This window comes from Pipistrellus hanaki (genome assembly GCF_964339955.1).
Source record: "Pipistrellus hanaki genome assembly, chromosome: 4".
NCBI classification, from domain to species: Eukaryota; Metazoa; Chordata; class Mammalia; order Chiroptera; family Vespertilionidae; genus Pipistrellus; species Pipistrellus hanaki.
The window spans coordinates 88,619,745-88,643,137 of NC_140506.1; the positions used below are offsets into that span (position 1 = coordinate 88,619,745).

At 41.3% G+C, this 23,393-nt stretch overlaps 2 protein-coding genes across 11 annotated transcripts in view; one reads left to right on the forward strand and one right to left on the reverse strand.

Annotated features, from left to right (window-relative positions):
• UBN1 (ubinuclein 1) overlaps positions 1-15,104 on the reverse strand; it is a 39,885-nt gene extending 24,781 nt beyond the window's left edge. For 3 of the 5 annotated variants that reach the window (XM_084882276.1, XM_084882275.1, XM_084882272.1), the window contains exons 1-8: positions 14,378-15,104; positions 13,162-13,264; positions 9,550-9,837; positions 6,181-6,267; positions 5,547-5,642; positions 5,075-5,209; positions 4,036-4,139; positions 2,919-3,357 (exon numbers count right to left, since the gene is read on the reverse strand). In XM_084882276.1, the coding sequence (XP_084738402.1) occupies positions 2,919-3,357; positions 4,036-4,139; positions 5,075-5,209; positions 5,547-5,642; positions 6,181-6,267; positions 9,550-9,798 (1,110 nt within the window). In that variant the 5' untranslated portion in view covers positions 9,799-9,837; positions 13,162-13,264; positions 14,378-15,104. The remainder of the gene's footprint in view (positions 1-2,918; positions 3,358-4,035; positions 4,140-5,074; positions 5,210-5,546; positions 5,643-6,180; positions 6,268-9,549; positions 9,838-13,161; positions 13,265-14,377) is intronic. The other 2 variants (XM_084882273.1, XM_084882274.1) reach the window with 2 other exon arrangements.
• Positions 15,105-15,171: 67 nt separating this feature from the next.
• The window catches only part of GLYR1 (glyoxylate reductase 1 homolog), a 46,240-nt gene continuing 38,018 nt past the window's right edge, over positions 15,172-23,393 (forward strand). For all 6 annotated transcript variants that reach the window (XM_084882337.1, XM_084882338.1, XM_084882339.1 and 3 more), the window contains exons 1-3: positions 15,172-15,320; positions 16,332-16,368; positions 17,248-17,327. In XM_084882337.1, coding sequence (XP_084738463.1) covers positions 15,283-15,320; positions 16,332-16,368; positions 17,248-17,327 — 155 coding nt within the window. In that variant the 5' untranslated portion in view covers positions 15,172-15,282. The remainder of the gene's footprint in view (positions 15,321-16,331; positions 16,369-17,247; positions 17,328-23,393) is intronic.

Below are 23,393 nucleotides of genomic sequence, written 5' to 3' on the forward strand. Positions count from 1 at the left end.
AATGTACAGTTCAAGGGAGTAAGGAATTAAAAATGGGTATGAGAAGAAAGCAGTAATCTATGGGCAGTATTCTCCAAGGTCACCCTCTTGGAGGGCCTCTTTAGCATACTTAAACTTCCAAATATATTTTTCAAAGTTTTAAGTATCACTTCTTGCTAAAAGATAAATATATTTTTTGTTTCCCACAGAAAAAAATTTTCCATAAGGGATGACATCAGGTTAGAATCTGCTTATGTGCTGTGGTAGACCTCAAACAGGACCACATTTCTCTCCCCTCCCAGAACATGCATTCCTGCAGCAGGGAGAGGTGGTCTCTAGTTCCCCAACCCTCCAATTTGGTGTGCACTTGTGACTCACTTTACCAGTACAGTGTGGCAAAAGTGATGCGGTACATACAACTTCTAAGGCTAGATCTTAAGGGCCTTATGACTTCTACAATCACCCTCTTGAAATATTTCCCTAAAACTGCCATGCGCTGAAAAAAGACTAGGAAGACCAGAGGAGAGAGAGGCCCCACCACCCCAGCACCCAGCCATCTTGCCAGCTGAGTGCAGGTACAAGAGAGCACCCAGGTAGGACAAAGAAGAACCACCCAGCCATCCATATAGTCAGGAGAAATGAATTGCTGTTTGAAGTCACTGTTTGGGATAATTTTTTAGTTAACAGTAGAAACTGATACATGTATCATCTAAGGCCAAGATTTAAAATCTAAACAAATTATTAAAATAAAAGAAGAAGAAAAAGAAAAATGAAGGGAGAGATAAATACATAACATTGTTAATGTTATAGTTATATACATCAAGTTTAATTTAAGCTTTTAAAATGCAATATCCAGTTCAAGATCTAGGATAGGGCTCCTTATTAAGGATCCAAATACCCATGTATGGCTTTTGAAATTATATGCAATTCCTGTGTACATAGGCATTTTTCCCTAGGAAGACTATCTTTCCCAGCAGATTCTCAGGAAGGTCTGGGTCTAGAGCACTCATGCACATGGTCTGGAGACTCCAAGTGTCCCAAGTGCAGGACCCTGTAGGAACAAAGCACCTGGGGATCCTTAGAAGTGGTATTAAGTAACTTTCTAAAATAAGCCTTCTTTTTCATGCAACCATTAAAAGTGATGAGGGCTTTATCATATTTATTAAGTGAAGAAAGCAGGAAACAAGTATTCACAACTATAATTACAACTACATGAAAACATATACACAAAGAGGCTAGAAAAGAATATGTAAATTAAAAAGTTTTCAGATTGTCAGGATGATAGGTAATTCCCACTTCCCACTTCCCAAAGTTTCTTTAATGCTGTTATAGAAGCGTCAGAAAATGACGTATCAATTTCACATTTGAACATTATATTTTCAAGCCAGTACATCAAACTCTCCTGGTCACCACTGCCCCACCAGAACCCAAGCCTACCTTACCTATGGAATCCTGAACTCTCTCTTCATTGTGCCCAAGAGAAAACCAAGACTTGCCAGTCACTGAGGAAGGACAGCTTGCTCACAGTGTCCATCCAGAAAGTGAGGCTTTCTTGAATCACAGCCCAATGCAGTTCAATTTATGTCACTTTGTTTCCACTAAATTTGTCCATCTTTCCCAAGAAAGGGAAATAATGAGTATGAGTCATTAGACTAGAATACAACCTGTTGTGGAAGTCTGGACACATCCAAGAATTGCTCTGACTTTTCTCCAAAAATCTACTAGCTTCTGCCACACATACCTTATTCAACTTACTTAACATGACTTTCAGATGCTACAAAACAATTTGATTACAAACTGGAGGTTTGAAAAGAACAAGGAGTAATAGTTCTTTGACATAAATTCTGAGAGTAAATATAGGACAGTATGCTCAAACATGCCAAGTTCAGATTCAACTGCTTCCAACTTAATGTCCTATTAAGATATACTCTGAATTTCTGGTGTGGTACAATTCATTTAAATCATTACATTCAAATAGAACGCCTCACACAAACTAATAAAAATAAATAGTTTAATTTACTTCTTATATTGTATTCAAATATTTTTTGGAAGTGAGAAAATCATTGGTAGCACTAGTTAACATTTACCCTGCCCTAAAACACAAGGGGTATTATAGCTATAGTGATTCTGGAACATTATGAGAATCACTGATTTAAAACTTACAGCTATATAAAATAAAATAAAAACCTTACAGCTATGTAGTATAAATGCCACAGGAGCTACATTACAAGCCATGATGCCCAAGATGAAAGATTATTTTAACTGAAGGGTCAATGTCATCATGACTAACAACCCATGCTTGGTTTATAGGTTACTGAATTAGGGATCAATTCCCAGTCACCATGGGAAAACAGCAATGGCTGCTCGTTCTGACAGTTATTGCTGTTTTTAAAAGAGCATGAAGAGCATTTCAGATTCTGCTTTTTATTTATCACCATGTAGGCATTCTGTAATCAGTACCTAACATTGATGACATGCAAGTTTAGGGAGCAACTGAAACTCAGTGGCAATTAAGTATATAACTCTATAACACGTCTGCAAACTTTTGTCAATTTCCAAAATCTTCAACCGATTACTAATAAAAAGGTGGATCTCTGCCTTAGCTGCTTGCTGCCAACATTAGTGTCAGTCTATCACACAAAAGGAAAGTTACTCCGTGGGAAAGGAACCTACAGGCAGAAAATAGAGAGAAAAATCTCCCCAGAAGAAAGTAAATTTTCTAAGAGTTAAAGAACCACAAAAGGTCTAAAAATGACATCTGACAAGCCGAGCTTACACTGTTTCCTCACTTGGGATGAGAAGAGAGCCTGGAAAAGATTACAGTAAAATTGCCAATTCACTAAGAGTTGCTCTGGGCAGCAAGCTTCATGCGGTGCAGAACCAGTGTCAATCTGCCCAAACTGCTTCCAGGAAAGCCTGGCCACTCTGTGTCACCATACCTGAGCCAGCTCCTTAATGCGCTTCTCCAGGGGTGCAGGCAGGCCTTCAGGGAGGGAAGAGGGCTGCCTGAATTCCTGGTCCAGTCCCACCCCAAGGGAATCGCTTTCATCATCCATATCGCGGAAGGGGCTTCCTTCTGGAGACTCACTGAGCAGATGCTCCAAGTCCAAATCAGTCAGTGAGTCCATGGCAGTGGCTGCCTGAAGCAAGTCATTGTCAGAAGTGGAGCCGAAGAGCGACAGCAAGGGGTCAGAGGTGCCCTCCAATTCCCGTAGGCCCTGAGCTTCTGCTGACGAGACTGCTACAGACTTATGCTCTTCATTCCTTTTTCTCTGAGCCTCTTTATCCTTATGAAATCTCTTTAGCATCTCTTTAACATTCAAAGCCCCAGAATATTTCTTTTTTTTCTTCTCTTTACTGGCATTGAGGGCTGTGAAGCTGCAAGTAAGGAGGAAACTGGTTACTAAGGCTGCAGTACACTTCAAAAGGGAAATTCACAGAGAAACTTCATTTACCCCTGTCCCCAACACAATGGTCTCCAGGAACCTAAGTCCACCCTGTTATTCCTCCTCCCTCCTCTTGGCACATGAACTTCCTTCTTACTGGGACCAAAGCTTGAGATTTAATACAGGTTAGCAAAATCGTGTCACAAAGTGCTACACACCCAGTGGCTTTCAAAAAACACTGCCAGGCTGAAATAAAAGGATGAAAAAAGGGGATGAAAAAGGAATGTATTTAAAGGAAGAAAACAGGAGCAGCAGCAACTTGAAGGGCAGCTGGGGTGAGATTGAGGCAAAAAAAGCAGAACCAGAGAAGACAAAGGGAAACAGCAAAGACAGAAGGAAAACTGGGGCAAAGGAGATGTGCCCAAGAGAATAAGAGATAGCAGCAATCATACAGCGACCGAAACCGCTGCCAATACTGACACTGAGACAGAGAGAACTCTGGATGTCTGACACAAAGAGATGTGAAAGCACTGTGAGAGGTGAGAGGGGGAATGGAAGGCCAGGCCCAGCTGCCTCATCTGCAGCTGAGAGGAGGAGCACAAGTCAGCTCCCAGGTGTCCTGCCCTAATAGTTCAGATTTTATTCTAGAAAAGAAGCTCCTGCCTCTCACCCGGCTTTGGAAAACTTGGACTTTTTCGATTTCTTCTCCTTGTCGTAAGTGTCATCTTTTTTCTTCTTCTTTATCTTTTCACCACCTTCCTTCAACTTCCGCTTCTGAGAATTAAAGACAAGGTACAGTTACATGGCTCCCTCACTCAGGAAGCAAGTGCACGACAGAATACTGGCCTTGCTCTGTCCAGGGCATATCCTGAGAACTCCCCTACTTTGTTCTTTCATGAACAAAAGCTTTCAGATCAGTTCCTGGACCAAAGACCAGTGGCAGGTCAATACAGCATTTCCACCAATAAGTGTCTCCTAGAAGCACCTGGGGCTGAGACAACAGTGGCCATTGTAGAGCCAGAAACCTTTCTAGTTTGAAATGGGCTATTTGTGGGACCTGCCTCTGATGTTAAACACACAGGCAGTGATAGATTTCAAAATAAACTTACCTTAAGGCTAACTTGTTTCTACTGGGTGACACCCCTAGAAACTGAAGACCTCTACATGTCCACAGAAGAGACACAGCAACACTGATGCAAACTCCCCCACCCTTCACTGCGCTCATCCCCATCCTGAGACAACCTTAAGAAATCCTTGCCAAGCCAACCCTGCTGGGACTCACAGTATCTCCCACAGCACAGGTGTGAGAGATGAACTGTCAACCTTGGCACAGCTCGTGCCTTTCTGTCAATCCTCTAAGCCAGGGGTCCTCAAACTTTTTAAAGTGGGGGCCAGATCACAGTCCCTCAGAGAGCTGGAGGGCCAGACTATATGAACTACTAATCCCTACTGTAACACCTTGGCTGCGCTCACTGCCCAAAAAACCTGGCGGGCAGGATCAGACTCCCCTGGGGGCTGCATGTGGCCTGCGGGCCGTAGTTTGAAGACCCCTGCTCTAAGCTTTCCTAAATCGGCACATATTCTAGCAAGTCACCCACTGACCTCACAACGTTTATTTTAAAAAAGCACTTCTGAAATTCAGCTTAACAATAACCCACAACCTTCGGACCAACTCACTTCTGAAATTCAAAAGCAAGCAATGTTCTAACCTTTGGAGATTTTTTCTTCTTTTCTTTAATAAAGTCATCCTCAGATTCTGATGCTTGTCGAAATTGTAGGGTTCCTGAGTTAATGTAAAATCCTCCATACTTTGTAGTCAAAGAAGCAGGAACAAGCTCATCATACTAAAAGGGGAAAAACAAATAGTCAGCTGCAATTGCTGCTACTACAGTCCAAAGATGTAGAGCATATGTTTCCCTATCACATTTTAGACCAAATGCCTACTCATGCTTCTGGTCAGTCACCAATGTCTGAGCTAGAAGGTGTTTTGGGCAGATCGTGTATCCTTTTCAGTAAAGAAACCAAGGCCCAGATCAAGGGTATCTCTTCCTCCCTCATCAGTGCAGCTCCCTCCTCATGCTAAAGGCAGGCTCACTCTGACCCATCCCCTAGTTTCTGGGCCATTACCAGTAGGAGCAAGGATGTGGTCATTCCTATGTGGTACTTTCATTAAGTACTTACCGCCTCAGAGTTATCGATGAAGGAATCAGATTCATCATAACCATACCCCATATCAATCAAGTCCTGTAGTCGGTCTTTTCTACGTTTTTTTCCACCCTAAAATTTAAAATAGGTTATATGCTTTGTTGTTGTTGTTGTTGTTGTTGTTATAATTGTGGTAAGAACAAATAATGAGACCTCTTAACAAATTTCTAAGTCTAACATCACAGAATTAATTGTTGCCTTGAATTTTATCAGCTAGTGACTAAAGGATATAAAACACTCAACAGTCCCACTCCCTCTTCCCAAATCTCCTTCCATAAAGACCCTTTAAAATAGGATAGATTTGTATCTGCATAAAATGGTCTAACACAGAAGAGACTAAATGGCTTCATATGCCTTTTACCAAGATATTTATTCTAAGTATCAATTCTAGGGGTAACATTTATTCTAAGGATAAATTCTAGGGGTTCATTCGTCCATTTAGCTGCATATACTAGTCCTGCAAGATGCATTTTCTGTATCTTCATGCATTTGTTTATAACTGCATTCTGTTCTCTCCAAGCTCTACACTTGTTTCTACATCGTGTTGATTAGATGATACTCCCCTAAAAGAATTGGAAATGTCTAGAAACCTCACAAAGAGAAATCTTACATATTTTTCTTCAAATTTCCGGGCAAGGGCCTCCACTTTATGCCTTTCCTTTTCTTCATCATTAAAAGGATCCGAGAGATCTTTCTTCTGTAAAGAGACCATTTCACAAAATAAAAACTCCCACCATATATTCATAATACATTCACTGACTACTCAACACCTATGAACTATATACCAGTAACAACTGTTTTTCAGAAAAGACAAGGTAGAATACATGCTACTTCCCATCAGTGTTTACCTTAGTTGTTTAAGAAAGAAAAACTTCCATTCATGTAATTCATCAAAATGAAATGCCTACAATTACCCACCTCATCACTAGGTCCCACAGAGCCCCAAATATGGCAAAGTGCCTTCAGTCAGGGATGCTCAACCTATACAGACATGTGGTTCAATATAGTTTTTTTCTTGTCAACTAAAAATTACTTTATATACTTTAAAACATTACTATAAGAAAGGATTCACTTCCAAAGCAGTCAGTGGCTCATAAAGGTTAAGAATTCACTGAATGTAGCACAAATTCTTAAGAATTATTGTGCTTTTTGGTCAGAAGAAGGGTATAAATTTTTTCTTCTCTCAGTTCTACTGAAAATCAAACTTAGGTTCATGGTAGTCCCTTTCTTTGGACACCTATCTTGAAGGATCAGTAATCTCTTTCCTCCCAACCTCAATACTCTCTCTGAATATTCTAAGAATAAATTATAGGGGTTCATTTGTCCATTTAGCACATATACTAGTCCTGCTGCATGCATTTTCTGTATCTTCATGCATTTGTTTATAACTGCATTCTGTTCTCTCCAAGCAAATGTTCTACATTTGTTTCCACAAAGGTGCTTAGGTGATACTACACTAAAAGAATGTGGAAATGTCTAGAAACCTCTCCTCCTGCCTTCCCAAAATACTACCCCATCTTCAAGTGTACTATCTATCCTGATTTCCAACAGCTTTGATTAGCTTTGCCTATTTTTGTGTTTTATAAAGATGGAATTATACAGTATGAGCCGGAACTAGGTAAAGAGCATTTGTAAGCATCTACTATATACCTGTGCACTATGTAAGGCACTGAGGGTAGGTTGGTTGGGTCTCACACTGTAGCATTTCTCTAGAATAGCTCTTAGTCAGATGGGAATTAGGCTAGTACCTGGCTCACAGAGTGTCTGAGATCATGTTGGGTTTCTGGTGTCCTAGTAAATGTTTTATTTTGTGACATAGGCAGAGGTTACATTTGTTAAGTTTGTGGAGATCCACTAAGCTGTGCATTTATCAGGTGGACTTTTCTTTTTTTAAAAACAATGTTATTGATTTTTAGAGAGAGAGAAAGGGAGAGGGAGGAGAGGGAAAGAGATAGTAAGATCAATGAGAGAAAAACATCAACTGACTGACTCCTGCATGCCCCCCTTGGTGCTACCACGCTGGCCTGGCATATGTGCATTTTTCTTAAGTGCATAAGCTACATATATAAAAGCCTAACATGCAAAATGTTCTGTGTGAGTTTGACCTGGAGACCAATTGCTCACTATGATGTGGGCTGACCATCAGGGGGTGAAGCGGAAGGAAGGCAGGCCTTGGCTGGCAGCCAGCAGCCAGGAAGGGAGGCCCTGGCTGCTCCGGAAGGCCCTGATAGGCCAGACCTAAGGACCCTACCCTTGCATGAATTTCATGCACTGGGCTTCTAGTTCAATTAATAAGTTTATAAAAAATTTTTACAATGTTAATGAGTTATCAAAACATCAGTAATAGTTGAAACTGGGTGATGGGTACATGGAGCTTATTATATAATTCTCTCTAGTTTATGCATGTTTGAGAAGTTCCATATAAAAAGTAAAAACAAATCTGCCAAGAAAACAAATACAGTAAAACCTCAATATAGTAGACTAATTCAGGTGAGGGAGTATCTGTTAAAGCCAAAAGTCCATTATATAACAAATTAGGTTTTTTGAATGCATATGTTAAAAAACTGACAAGTTAGTTAGTTCACCTGTTTTACCTATATAGACATGTTTGTGTAATTAAAATTATGTATGAAAAGTTTAATTTTACAGAAAGGTTTTCTATATATATCACAGTAATTTTACATTTGTACCAAATAGGTCTAGTGAATGAGCACATTCACTAGTCACCAAGAAAAAACAAATGCACACAGCAGCAACGTGATTTATCCCACATGGGAATATTAGCAGCACTGCTGCAGAAAGTCATGCCATGAGACAATACAACCAATTACCAAGAGAGATGTAGTGTAATCATTTGCTAATCATTCACCAAGCACTGTTTAAGAGCAGTGACTCTTGGATTTAAGTATGTAGACTATAGTTTTATTTATGTAATATTTATGTCGGCCAAATTACTACAGTGTTTTTCCCAACAGACAACGTACTTGATAAAATTTGTTATAAATAACAGTGAATTGCCCAGCCAGCGTGGCTCAGTGACTGAGATCAACCTATGAACCTGGAGGTCATGGTTCGATTCCCAATCAGAGCACATCCCAGGGTGTGGGCTCGATCCCCAGTTTGGGTCGTGCAGGAGACAGCCAATCAATGATTCTCTTTCATCATGATGTTACTATTTCTCTCATCCTCTCCCTTCCTCTCAAAAGCAATAAAAATGTATTTTTTAAAATAAAGTAACAGTGAATTAATAAAAAAACTAAACTGATAATTATAAGCAAATCTTGGTTAAGGCATTTTGAAATTAACAGGGTGTTCATTTTCATATATGACATAAAGAACTAAAATTTTGTCTGTTAAATCCTAAATCCATTAAATCCTGGTTTGCAAAGTTGAATGGCTCACTATAGCTCTTTTAAAAAACACTTGAAAAATCAAACAGATTCTCAAAGCCCCCCCAGCAAATAAATAAAACAAGAAAAAAAAACACAGAAAAATAGGTTTCTATCCTTCTAAGTAACTATCCAGAATATTACTGTGTTGAGAAGAGAATAGCAGTGCGTGTCTTTTTTTGTCTGCTTTATATGAGGCAGAGTGAGAATCCTTTGGAAAAGAAAAATGTCCAGATGAAATCCAGCAATAGAACAGCCAGGGACTGGTCACATTTACATATATGTAATATTTAGAGCCTATGACATGAATTTATTTGTTTATTTATATTATTTAGCCATAATTAAAATTAGCTTTGGATGTGCCTTACATTTTCTCTAGCATAAATCAGGAGAATGGTTCTAGAAAGAATTCTATCTCTTCATGCCCAGGGGCAAAATCGGCCAACCTGGTGCTTGCTTTGGGATAGATGCCATGATCTTGGGGCAACCAAAGCCTCCCTAGTCTTGCTTTCACCTTTTGGAAGTACTATTTGCACATGCTGCTATGAGCATTAGATCTGCAGAGTGAGCCTGGGACCACTGGGGTATACCTTGTCTCCAGTTTGAAGGCCCTTCACTTTCCCTCGTATATTCTTCACAAGCTCTGGGTAGAAGAATTCCGGGCAGCGCTTGTGATCTGGCTCAAAGAGGGTGAGTGTAATCCGAACAGCTGCTGCAGCCGGCTCAGAGTCCTGATGCTGCTCTGGTCCCCCAACGTCCTCCTTCCGGGATTTCTTCAAAAACACAGGATTCAGAGAACCTGGGAGAGAGGTGAACTGGACCCTGTGGGGCTCCGACATGGCTATCAACAAGTCTTAGCGGATGTCACTGCATGGCTTCTGTTAACATTGAAAAGAAAGGCCAGGTCAAACCAAGATTTTTCCTGTTCAGTTATACAGATTTAAGTTTAAAAGAATTTCATTGTCAAGAAGAATCCATTTTTCAATTTATCTTAATTACCATTTATTGCTTTTTTTTTCTTCTGTTTAAATACTATCAAATACAAAATGTTTTCGTATATATGAAAATTTATTTAGAGATTTTTTGAGAGAGAATGGAAGGGAGGGGGAAAGACAGAGACAAACATTGATGTGAGAGAGATCATCAATTGGTTGCTTCCTGCACATGCCTTGACCAGGGCCCAGGGATTGAGCCTGCAACCAGGGAATAAGCCCTTGACCAGAATCCAACCCAGATAGCCAAACTGGCCAGAGCTCTCTAACACTTTTTTTCTGGCTAAGAATAACCTCTTTTGTAAGATCTCTTTATTTTCATTATCAGCAGTTTACTTTCATTTAGAGCCATTCTTCATAATGGCAGTTTTATTAGCTCAGAGTATTGCCTATCCTGGAATAAGTAAAAAAACAAACAAAACAAAAAAACACAAAAAAAACCACACAAACAAAAAAACAATGTCTCAAGAGTAGTGTGACTAGGCTCACTTACTAAGACACCAGCTTCTGGTGTGGCTCAGTGGCTCAGCATCAACCTATGAACCTGGAGGTCACAGTTTAATTCCTGGTCAGGGTGCATGCCCAGGTTGCAGGCTCAATCCCCAGTGTGGGGCATGCAGGAAGCAGCCAATCAATGCTTCTCTCTCTCATCGATGCTTCTCTCTCCCTTCCTCTCTGAAATCAATACATATTTTTTAAAAGCTGGAATTTAAAAATATTAGTAAGACACCAGTTTCTCACCACCCTCTCTCAGGTGTTAGCAAAGTGCCAAATTATCACATGCCAAAGACCTTCAAAGTTACTTGGAAATGGTCAGAGTATACATATTGTAAACTCCAGATTTCAAGGGTTTACAAACTATAAATAAGCATATATACCAGACACACACACATATATTGTGCTTCATGTATAATTTGTGTCCTGCTTTTTAAAACTCACATTCAAGTGTGAACTTCTTACCACATCTGTATGGACAGTTATTATAACCTTGTATTTAGGAAAAATAATATAAGTAACCTAATACATGGATGTATGAATGTGTGTGTGTGTGTGTGTGTGTGTGTGTATATGTATATGTATATATATACATATATAGAGTATCTGTCATATCTCTCGTACTTTTCCTTCATTGTTATTTATGTTTAACTTTGCTTAGAGTGAAGTATGATGAAGAAAATTTAAACTTTTTATGCAGTTAAACCAAGGCTCTTTTCCCAATGGCTTCTCCCATTTCTTTTGTCCCTAGAATGTCCTCTTTCAACCAGGAATTCTTATTAGACTTTACTTATCTTTCACAGATACAATTTTCACAATGAACTCTAACTTAAGTTGAATTTACTATGCTATAAGGTGAAAGGTGAGGCTTAACCTTGGTTTCTTCCCAGCATCAATCACTAAATAATCCTTTTCCCTGCTGATCTAGTATATATCTTATACAATAATTTGGATATCTTATTTCTGTTACATCTTGAATTTTAAATTCATCTTTATTATTATTATTTTAAAAGTAATACTTGGCTGCTCTAGGTAGATAGCTCAGTTGGTTGGAGCATCATTCTGATGCACCAAGGTTGTGAGTTTGATCCCTGGTCAGGGCACATAAGTCAACCAATTGATGCATGAATGGGTGGAACAATTCAATGTATGTCTCTCTCTCTCTCTCTCTCTCTCTCTCTCTCTCTCTCTCTCTCTCTCTCTCCTCCACCCCTCTTCTCCTTTGTCTTTCCCTTCCTCTCTCTAAAATCAATAATTAAAACTTGTTTTAAAATATATAAAAAATAAAGTAATACTTGGCTATTCCAGCCTGTTCATTATTTCAGATCAATTTTAGAATCATTTTGATGTTTCCCCAAAAAAAGCTCACTGCATTTTGACTGTAAATGAGTTATATTTATTCAGAAAAATTTACACACAGCATATATATATATATATATATGGTTGTATGTATGTATGTGTGTATATATATACCCATATATGTGTATGGGTATTTATATAGTAAATGTAATATTCATTCTTTCTACTATGACCATAAAACTGTGATCTATAAAAACCAGATAAAAAAGTAAAATATCTAAAAGTTAATATAATTCTAACTAGACAACAAAGTGATTAGCAGCAAAACAGGTTGGTGGTGCAAAAAGACCATAGTGCGCTAAGATTTTGAAATTCCTCTAAAACAGTGGTCAGCAAACCGCGGCTCATGAGCCACATGTGGCTCTTTGGCCCTTTGAATGTGGCTCTTCCACAAAATACCATGGCCTGGGTGAGTCTATTTTGAAGAAGTGGCGTTAGGAGAAGTTTAAGTTTTAAAAAATTGGCTCTCAAAAGAAATTTCAATCATTGTACTGTTGATATTTGGCTCTGTTGACTAAAGAGTTTGCCGACCACTACCCCAGGACATTGTGATGCACTGGGTTGTGAAAATAAATTTCAGCTGAAGGTCGAAGGCTTAAAAGTCCCCTGCTGATAAGAGCAGGTAAGGTCTCATTATAAGAGATCTGCAAGTTAACTGATGGGATGCAGGAAGGTCATCCTAGAAGTGGCAACCAGGTCCTGTCCCTACTGAGGCACTAATTTAAAAATGTAACTTTATCCTGGCCCAAATTTTAGACACTGTAACTTCAGTCCACCTGGATGGTAAAACTGCTTCTCTTAATTGTTTAAGTGACTTTGAATGCCTGAGAAGTTACAGATACAAGAGAATAAAGTAAATCAAGCCTATAGAATATTAACAGATTTTTCATTTTTATAATCATAACTGATAATACTTGTTACTAAGTCATGTAAAACATTTAAGAGAATCAGTCATTAATGAATAATGTCAGACTTACAATTTTAATTTGAAATAAACTTCAAAGTGTACATTTAAAAGAACCTGACTTCATTTACACACTTATTTGACTTACACGACTTAAGCCCTTGAAGAGATTTTACTATTAGGTTTATAAGTTCACTGTTTTTAGAAATTTGAAGTATTGAAGAGACTAAGCATATATCAATAAAACTTCAAATGCAGTTAAAACATTTAAGGGGATTTATCTTTGTAAAAAAAGCTCATTGTTTAGAACTCAATTTGCTAAAATGGTTACTTAATTGAGGCTTTACAGATGAAGAATGTTATATAAACATTCTTATATTTGTAAATAAAACCATATTTATCAATAAAACGTATAGTCTTAAGAAAAGCTAAGTATTTAAATACAGGTATACCTCTGAGATATTGCAGGTTCAGTTCCAGACTACCACAGTAAAGCGAGCTGTAATCTTTTTGCTGGTGGAGGGTCTTGCCTTCAATTTGTAAAAAACGCAACATCTGTGAAGGGCAATAAAGTGAAGTGCAATAAAACAAGGTATGCCTGTACTCACCTTAAATAGCTAAATCTTATTCTAAGTAAAAGCACAGTATTCTACAAAATTAAAAAAAAATGTTAAAAATCCCTCTTAAAAACCCTCAACTAATGTTATCCAAGAAACGTTAGCCTCCTTTTGTTATTTCAGGTTATTCCCAGGAGTGATGTATTTTTTGTGTGCTATACATTCTCTTAATCACTGTATTTTCAAATTGGTTATTGATGAATTTTGTGTGCTGATTTTGTAATTAGTCTCTTTTACTAAACTTGTTTTAATGGTTTCTCTCTCCATTTAAAAAAAAGGCCATCCTGTCATCCACAGAAATGAGAATGTTGTCTTCTTTCTGAAAAAAAATATTTCTGTTTCATGTCTTATTGCATTGGCTACAACTTCCAAGATATTATTAGACAATATATTCTTTGTCATGTTCCTGACAGAAATGCCTCTAATCCCAAAGTAATGTTACTTTAAACTTCATATTTTTATCAAGTCATTAAAATATCCTTCCATTCAAAGAGTTTTAAAGTTAGAAACTTGTGTTGAATCTTATGGAATTATTTCTTGGAATCATAAATGATCGGTCTGTCTTTAAAACAAAACAGTAAATGGAAGTTCCTGTAACTGACAGTACTTTAGGGAGACTGAACTCCAATGAAAAACCAGGCTGCGTACAAGCCAGTTCGCTATCCCCAGCACTTCTTCCACCAAAGTCTCCGGGTAAGAAAATCGCCTACGGGAGCTGCGGATCCTCCACCTCTCCAGGCAGGCGGCAAACCCAAGACATGTCAGGGTCTAGGTTAAGGAATCCCCTGACTTAGAATCTTTGGAGTCTGCAACTGGGAACGGGACCTTTCGAAAATTTGTCATTTTCTATCTGGAATTTGACGTTTGGGGCTGTCGCTGTGGCTCAACTATTTCTAGTTCCCCTTCCACAGCTTTAAGTTTTCACGTAGGGAAACTACGACCAACTGGCATCTGCCTTCCTGCTGTCACAACAACCTGCTCCTAACTTCTCCCAAAGTGTCAAACTACAGCTCAGCGTATGCGAGAGCCCGGTCCCGACAAAGACACGCACCTTTGTCCCCGGCGCGACGCAGCCTACGGACCCACGGGCCGCGTTCGTCCCCCCGCGACGGTCCTCATGCCGGCGCGGGAGCCCCGACGGCGGCGCTGCTAGCGGCCGGCCCCCGAGCCATGCCTCCGGGCGGGCGACCGGCCTGCGCCGCGGCCCATGGCCGGGTCCCGGAGCGCCCGGGGCAGCTTCGCCGGCCGTGCCGTCTGCCGGCCCAGGAGGAAGTGCAGAGACGCCGACTACAAGTCGAATAACTCGAGACCTCGGGGCGCGCTGCACGGATGTGCCCTGTGAGAACTTGCGGCGCGGACGAGGGCTCGGGATGGGGGCCGCTTCCTGAACGCGGCCGTTAGAAAGCGCGCTCCGAAGAACCGCGTCGCCCCTCCAGGCGCGGCCACGTCGAGCTCGTTGGGCGCGGGGCCCCGGGAGCGGGCGGAGGCTGGCTTCCAGGCCGCGCCGAGTTCCGTCAGGGAAGCGGCCGGCGGGGTGATGCGGCCGGCCCCGGGGCCCGCGGGAGACTAACGGCCGTAACGGAAACGCCCAGGAGGAAGGAGCCAAAGGCCGGGGTCCGGGGGCGGGGCGGGTCGCGGGGCCGACTCCCTTGCGCGCGCTCGGTCAGCAGCTCAGTCCTCGCCGCCGCCTCAGACCGCGGGTGCTTCGTTGTCACGAGCCTGAGGGAGGGGGGAAAGGAGCCTGGAGTCTTGGGGCTCCTGCGCGCGGAGACAGCGGCGCCCTGGTCACGTGCCTCTCCCCGGCCAATGAGCCCCGGCGGGTGCGGTGACGTCAGAGGGGCGGCTACGCCGATGACAGCCGTTCCCAGTCACGTGGCAGGGCGCACTCCAATGGGCGGTGCCAGGGCTGCCTAAGGTTCCCGGCGACCCGTGCGTCGGTGGTGGTTGGGTGGTAAGATGGCGGCTGTGAGTCTGCGGCTTGGCGACTTGGTATGGTGAGTCCGGGCAGCCGGGGCCAAGCGAGGGGCGCCGGGGCGCTGCTCCCCTGGGCGCGGAGTTGGCGGCTAGCCCAGGAGCTGCTTTTCTGTGCGCTCCAGGCCTCACGGAGAGGCCGAGATGAGGTGCCGGCACTGCGAATGACGCCGGGCGGAAGGGGCAGCCTGGCCCCCGGAGACTGAGTCCAAGGGTGGCCGCGGTGGGCCCCCCTCCGAACCGTCAGGGCGCCGGGGAAAGAGCTGCGCTCCAGACCGGACGCCGGCGGTTGCTATGAAGGGCGTCGGCCGCGGACGCCGGTTCCCTCTGGGTCTTGCTGGGGTTCGTGGGGAGCCCGCGGGGCCATATCGCCCGGGCAACCCTGTTAAAACCCGTGATGCGACGGAACCGACCTGTGCGGGCGGCTCGGCCGGCCGGGGGTGTCGAAACCGGACCGATGGCGCTGCCCCGTGAAGAAATGGAGGGGACACTTCTCCTTTAGGCTTGGCAGTGACCAGTGCCTTCTTGTGTGCCTCTCCTCGTCTGCTTCTGTGTCCCCGACAACCGCCCGAACCAAGACTGGCTGTCGCCGCCTCTTCTAGCTGCGTAGCTTGTTCCTTGACCCAGAGGAAGGCTTCCATTAGCATTTGGCAAAACTGACTGGTCTCGCGGTGAACTAAACCAGACTGTGAAGGGAAGTCTGTGTTTACAGAGCAAACTGTCCCCCACCCCCATCAAGGGGGAGGCTCTAGACAAGTGACTCTCGGTGGTTTTGTTGTATATTCCCTTGTTGCCAGATGAATGCACACACCTTAATGCGCATTATGTGTACAGTTTTGCATTCCAGTTCTGAGGGGTTTAGACTGTTGGGCCATCCATGGAAGCCAGATTAAGAGCTCGTGTCTGCCAGCTTTTGTTTTGGCGCTTGAGGATGCAAGTTGGAGATTTAGGAAAATAAATTGCATATTGGGTGGGTTGGAGGAAATGGACAAGCTTTTCCAAGGCAGATGCTGACTCGCTTGTGTTTTCTCTAGGGGGAAACTCGGCCGGTATCCTCCGTGGCCGGGAAAGGTGAGTGTCTTGCCACTAAACTAAAGGAAGGCATCTGAAGTTGGGTTTGAAGAGGTGAAGAATGTAAGATGCATTCCCCTCCATTTCTAACATTGAATTAAACTGAGCCTATTTAAATAACAATCAGAATGTTTTTCTCTCTAATATCAGTTCATTTGGAAAAGTCAATATATAAACCAGGTCATTTAATCTGCAGTAATTGCTTATTTCTTGAATCAGAGATGGTTTTGATGGAGTCTTTTAACTCGAAATCAATTCTAGCTTGAATTTGGCTTTATACTTAAATCTAACAAAAGGAGAAAAAGAAAAATTCTTCAGGAAGAGAGAAATCTAAATGTAGGTTACTGAAAAGTCGAAGTATTTTTGTCCCAACTCAGTTTAAATCTTCTTTCCATGTTACCATATGTGCTACTCCAGTGCATCTTTGCAGAAGTTGGCATTTCAAATTTTGCAAGAGGCGATCCATCATAGCTTTCCAAATGTTCTGTTTATATATTCTTGCTAGGAGCCCAAGAAATGTCTTTAGACTGTTTCTGCAGCATGGCATTTTCAATGCCTCGGTTGACTTTCATTGTCACTATTACCTGTCTCAACGCTTCCTGCCTTGAAATATTTTCAAAAGTGTCCTGTTGGTCTTCATTTTAATTGCTTTTAAAACAGGATTATTTCAAAAGAAATTTTATCTACTGAACACTGTGCTTGTTACATATTTGATACAGGGAACTTCTGTAGAAAAGTGCCAAGTCTAAACATATTTCTAGGCCCTGGGTTTTTATTTTAAGACATTCCTTTTTTTTTTTTCCTTTTTCTTTTTCTTACCAGCTTTGAGCTGTCAAAAAAAAAAAAACAACACCTTTTTTCTCCCCTTTTCTCCCCCAGATTGTTAATCCACCCAAGGATTTGAAGAAACCTCGTGGGAAGAAATGCTTCTTTGTAAAGTTTTTTGGAACAGAGGATCAGTGAGTAGTACTCACCAAGCCTTTCCCTTTCCCTTTCCCTTTTTTTAGCTTTTGCCCTGGGTCTGAGCTGCTTTGAGAATATTCTAGGAACCCTAGTTCAGCCTTACTATAGTTAGTAAGAATGTGTATCATTCTGGCATCATACCTAAATAAAAGATGGTATTCTTATCCTGTGGAAACTGTCCTGGGCTAATAACAATGTCAGTCAGGTGAGAACTAGGACTCACCACCTTCTAAATATAATAATCACATTGAGATAGTTTCTCACATCTCTACCCATCCCAAAGGCAATTCCTTTTATAAAGCCCACATTTGGTTCTCTGTTAATGGCTATTTATCATTTGGCTCATGCATGAGATATACAGTGAATATTAAAATATTTATCTAAAGTAATCTGCTTTCTTTTGTAAGACTGAATAGCTTACTCTAACATTATAAAAGTAATGCTTTTTAACCAGACCTAAGTTGAAATCAGAACCATTAATTTGAGATTCTTTGATAGGAAAGCACAATGAGGGGAAGAAGATGTATTTGCTTGAGTGATTTGTTTAACTTACTTATCACTAACTACATCAAGTCGGTTACCTAGGTCTAGCTAGATGGTTTGATTTCTTTAGTTATACTTCTGTCTATAATTCTTACAGGAAAATGTAACTTGGGGGTTAGGAAAATGTGACTTTTCTGATAATTTAATGCCAATGATTAAAATACACATTCCTAGAAAGCAAGATATAATATTCCATAGGAAAATCTCTTCTGAACAGTGTTCTTCATTTGCTCAGGAGTTTATGTGTCAGAGTGCTTACTCATTTTGATTTAGCATTTGCCTGGCATCATACGGATATACTGATATACCCAGCCCCAGTTCTCTCTTACAAACCAACTTAGCAGCCTTTTGATGGCAATATTTCAAAGGGGTCACTATCCTGGAGCTGTGAAAGCCAGAGACACTCTGGAAGAGAGAATATTCTTATATGCCATGGATTTCACAAGAAAGATTGTCCTGATGTATAAAACAAGTGCTGATTGTACAACCACACTCCGAATTGCTTGACACCGAAGGGAACTTGGAAAGCAAATGTTGTGGTGCCCGTCTTCCAGGAACTCAGGTGACAAAGACATAAACATTTAAGATGGGGTTAAGTGCAGAATGACTGATTCAGATAATTATTAAAGGGCTCTAGAATATATAGAGAGATCAGTGGAGAACGACCAGGTCAAAGGCTGATGTAAGAGATGGAATTTGAATCAAACTCAGGATGGATAGAATTGGTGTAGGCAGGAACAGTAAGGGTATTCTAGGCCGTGGATTCTATAAATAACTGGGCTTTTAGTTGGATATGTGGGCAGAGAGAAGCTCCCATCTAAGGTAAAGAACTTGTGCTTGGGACCTAGCTGGTTTGCTGCAGTGTTCGGAGGGTTGGCCCGTGGACTGAAGGGTATCGAGTTTAATTCCAGTCAAGAGCATGTGCCTCACTGCAGGCTCAATCCCTGGTCATAGTTGGGGGGTGTGTAGGAGGCAACCAATTGATGTGTCTCTATATCTCCTCCTTTCCACTCTCTAAAAATCAATGGAAAAAAAATATCCTTAACAAAGAAAAGAACTTGTGCTTGGGAATGACAGAGGCAATATGGTTGGCCTAACTTACGTACTTCTTTGTTTAGCTAACCAAGTATGAAAGAAAAATGAAAACTATAGAAAGTGGGGACCTAATCAGATTTATGACAAGCCTGAAAATTATTTGTGTTTTTATGATAATGTTTTTTAAAGTTCTGGAAGTTTAGAAAAATAAACTAGTCCTTATGTATAAGAAATACTACAGATAAAACACAGAAAATTGGAGTTGAGTGACTTGTCATACTCAACCGGCAACCAAGTGAAGCCAATGAAAAGGATGCACTTACTGAACACAAAAATAACCTAATGGTGTCAGTAGTGTTGATGTGATATCTAATGGGCTAAAGTTTTTTGAGGGGATTCATAAGCAAGTGGATACAGGGAAACAGTTTGATTTAATATCTTTAAGCTTTTTAAACTTCCTTGATAGAGTTCCATATAAAAAGCTATTTAAAAATTAAGTTACTGAAGGACTAACATGTTATCAGTTTGTGGCTAGGCAGTTGACTCTGTGAAAGGAAACAAGGGTAAGTATCGACAGCACTTCTCTGAAGGGAGGAGGGTTCTTAGTGATCAGTGTTAAGGCATATTTTATTTAGTATCTTTATATTATCTGAGGGTGAACTATCCAGATTGTTGGGTAGCAGTGAATTACCTTGGGGAAAGAGCTCTAGATTTGTTACCAGCCTAACATACATTCATACAGCAGTTTCACCTACTCTGATTTGGGCAATTTCATCTTTCTAGACTCAGCGTCCTTATCTACATGTAAGAATAATACTCCTGACCTTGTATAAAGAAGTAGTGTCATTTATAGTGTGGTTTTGATATATACAGCAGGTTTTCAGCAAACAGGTTAGTGCAGTGGTTTGCTGACCACTGGACTAGACTAAATGTTACCATGTAGTTGGGAGCTGTGAGGATTAGGCAGTTGTGGCATATGGTGTGCAAAGAGGTAAAGGATAGTATATGACAGTGGTCAGCAAACTCATTAGTCAACAGAGTGACAAACCACGGCTTGTGCGGATTGCCGACCCCTGGGTTGAGGTATACATCTCTTGTTATAAGATAAGCTGGTAAGAAGCAGGTGGCTTTCAGTAGGGAAAATGTGAGAGACAGACACAGACTGCCCATAAGAGAGAAATAGTGTTTGAAAAGGAATTTCCTAAAAGTTGGAAATTCCTAAGGACATCTGCAGGTCTGGTCACATACATTGTTCCACTTTTTTCTTTGTTTTTTCTTATTTTTACACCCTCCCATCTTTAGGTAAAAACTATACTGTGCACCTTCAAGAGTGCTTGTACAGTTCCAGTCCATGCTCCTAAAGGGATCTGGAGGAGGAACTTGTCAAAATTGGGAAAGGGACCTAAATCAGACAAAAGAGTAGGACTCTTTAATGTGAAAAGGCAAAGACTGAAGAAGCACAATCCAAATGGGTGAAATAATAAGTGATTATAAGAAGGTAAACACTGACTTGAATGAGAAGTGACATGTGATCTGTATCTAAAGGGCCTTCTAGGCTGAGGAAGATGCACCTGTGAGAGTCCAGAGCCTGAGAGGGAGAAGAGAAGGGAGGGAGGGAAGAAAGGAGAGACACCTCTGAGGCATTTCTGTAAGGAGTGTGATGGCTGTGAGGGGCAGTGACAGGAGGGGAAGTTCATAAACCTCCCAAATGTTTAAACAAGTGGCACCATGAGTATAACAACATATGACTGTTTAGGATATGTATAAGGAGTACAGTATGGAACAACGTTTAAGAGGTGGTTTAGAAAAGAAATGCAAGTGGACTTTTTAGGGCTAAGAACTAGTACTTTGTGAAGGTCAAAGCCATAAGAGCTACAGAAGAAGCTGGTCTCTATTTCACCTTTAATACTTGATGTCAGGCACATTCTAGATTTGAGGCTCCTCTGGTGATTGGGCACTGACCACGGTGGACAGGGCCTGACCCAGTGGGGCTATTCCTGTACTCCTGAGGAATATAGGATTCAGTTACAGGTATTCAGTTTCAAAACTGTTATACTACTTATGGAGAAAATATATAGAGATGGCATTTTTTATATTAGCAAGGACCTTTATTAAAGAGTAAAAAGAGCCCAGCCAGGGTGGCTCAGTGTTTGAGTGTCAACCCATGAACCAAGAGGTCACCGGTTTGATTCCTAGTCAGGGCAGATGCCCAGTTTTCAAGCTTGATCCCCAGTAGGGGGTGTGCAAGGGACAAACTGTTAATGTTTCTATCTCTCTGTCCCTCTCCCTCTCTCTCTAAAGTCAATAAAAACACTTTTTTTTTTTTAAGTAACTTCTTAAGATAAAGAAGGATTTCAATCTTTTAGAAACTTGATTTTTCTTTCTCCCTTCCTCTGCCAAAACATCTAAACTATTTTGTTGACATCCTACTGTTAGGAAGAGAGGGCCAGATTTTCCTAGCCAGCCTCCCCTGTGAAGTGAAGGACTTGGTAAGACCGCTGGATTTGATTCTCCACGGCTGGTTGGCCACAATGGGAATTGCCCAGAGTTGTTTTCTGTTTCATGGAAATACAAAGGGAAAAATAAATTTAAAATAATTGTGAACTCTATCAGGTAGCCACAACAAAGATTAAATCTCAGGCACATGAGGGCCCACCTTGGACAGGTGGCTGTCTATCAGAGTAGAAACTGAACTCAGAGTTTACATGTTTGCTCAGTGACTGTGGATGACAGAGTGAAGGGAGTTTATTTACTCTGTAGGTGCTCAAAACCAACAGAAACAAAACCAAAAAAAAAAAACAAAAAACATTTTAAAAAACTTCCATCTATAGTGGTAGATGTGGAAACTGAGAGGCAGGAGATTTGTGGATTTTAAGTCATGTCAGCCTGAGGTACTTTTACACCAAGCCAGATAGAACGTGGGACTGGCTGGATGTGAGCTGTCTGAGTGAGTATGCAAATAATTCTAGAAAAATCTGTGGCTCACAGCATGACAGAATGGAACCATCTAAGCATTCCTTTTTCTTTCACCTGGCAACTGATTGACCCACTTTTACTACATAAAACGCCATGTAATAGTTGAATAATTGAGCCAACTAGAGAATGAGGGCCACTGCTCTGGATATTTGGACTGAGTCAGCAGTGTCCTTCTGCCAGTGCTAGACATAGAGCACTGAGTAGATTCTTCTCACCTAGCACCAGCACAGCTCCCATCCTACAGGTGACTTCTTTGGTGGCTGAGGCAGGAGCATGTATCATGCACTGGAATTACAAAAAGTGGCACCAAAAAATGCAGCTGGCAGCATTGGTGTAGACAGGCAGCTTGAAAATCTCATCCAGCTTTTGGGAAAGTTTTCAAGTTTTAGGAACGAAATCTTTATCTTACCTGCAAGACTTTGTTGATGTCTCTGTGATAATCATTGCTTGAAATTTAACTGAGGAAATTTGTATTGTTTTTGTGTGTGTGTGGTTCTTGATTGTGTGTGTGTGTGTGTGTGTGTGTGTTTTGGTGTTTTGTTTTTAGTTGTTTGTGGTTTTGGGGGGAGTATCTTTATTTCTGAATGGCTTGGATTTGAAGCTCTAATACCTTTTTCAATGGTATGGAGTGGGGAGCTTAGAAATTATTTAAAATGTGCTACTCACCAATTCCAGATGGAGAAGCAAACACACATCTTCTGAACCCCTTCTTATTCTCGCCTTTGGACTATGGTTGCATGTGTTCTCTCTCCTTCCCTCACCCCCACCCAAGTCATTGTGTCTGTGCAAAGTCTGAGACATATATGTGAGGGTGTTTGAGATTGTTCGTAGACTGGCATCTTGATATGGTAGCTGCATGGTATGATTTTTAACTTAAGAGGAGAGCAGGTCAGAATTAGGGAAGTTTTTGAAAATTAATTTGTTGTTGTTTTTAGCCGAGACCAGTTTGGCTCAATGGATAGAGCGTCGGCTTGGGGACTGAAGGGTCCTGGGTTCGATTCCGGTCAAGGGCGTGTACCTTGGTTGCGGGCACATCCCCAGTAGGGGGTGTGCAAGAGCAGCTGATCGATGACTGTCTCTCATCGATGTTTCTAACTCTCTATCTCTCTCCCTTCCTCTCTGAACAAAATCAATAAAATATATATTTTTTTAAATAAAATAAAATAATTTGTTGTTTTTAATCCTCACCCAAGTATATTCTTCATTGATTTGAGAGAGAGAAACATCATTCGGTTGCCTCCCATACACTCCCTGACCTGAGATCGAACCCACAACCTGGGCATATTCCCTGACCAGGAATTGAACCTGCAACCCACTAAGCAGGGCAAAAATGTGATGTTTTTAAATTCATTTTGAGTGGAGTGTGTAATCTGAAGGTAGCTAAGTGGAAGGTTTATATTTACAAATGAAACGACTTTGTAGGAGGTATATCAGAATGCCAGGGTAAGTTAGCTGCTCTTGACCATACAACAGCTCATCTAACAGGCATCCAAGCAGTTACTACCCGC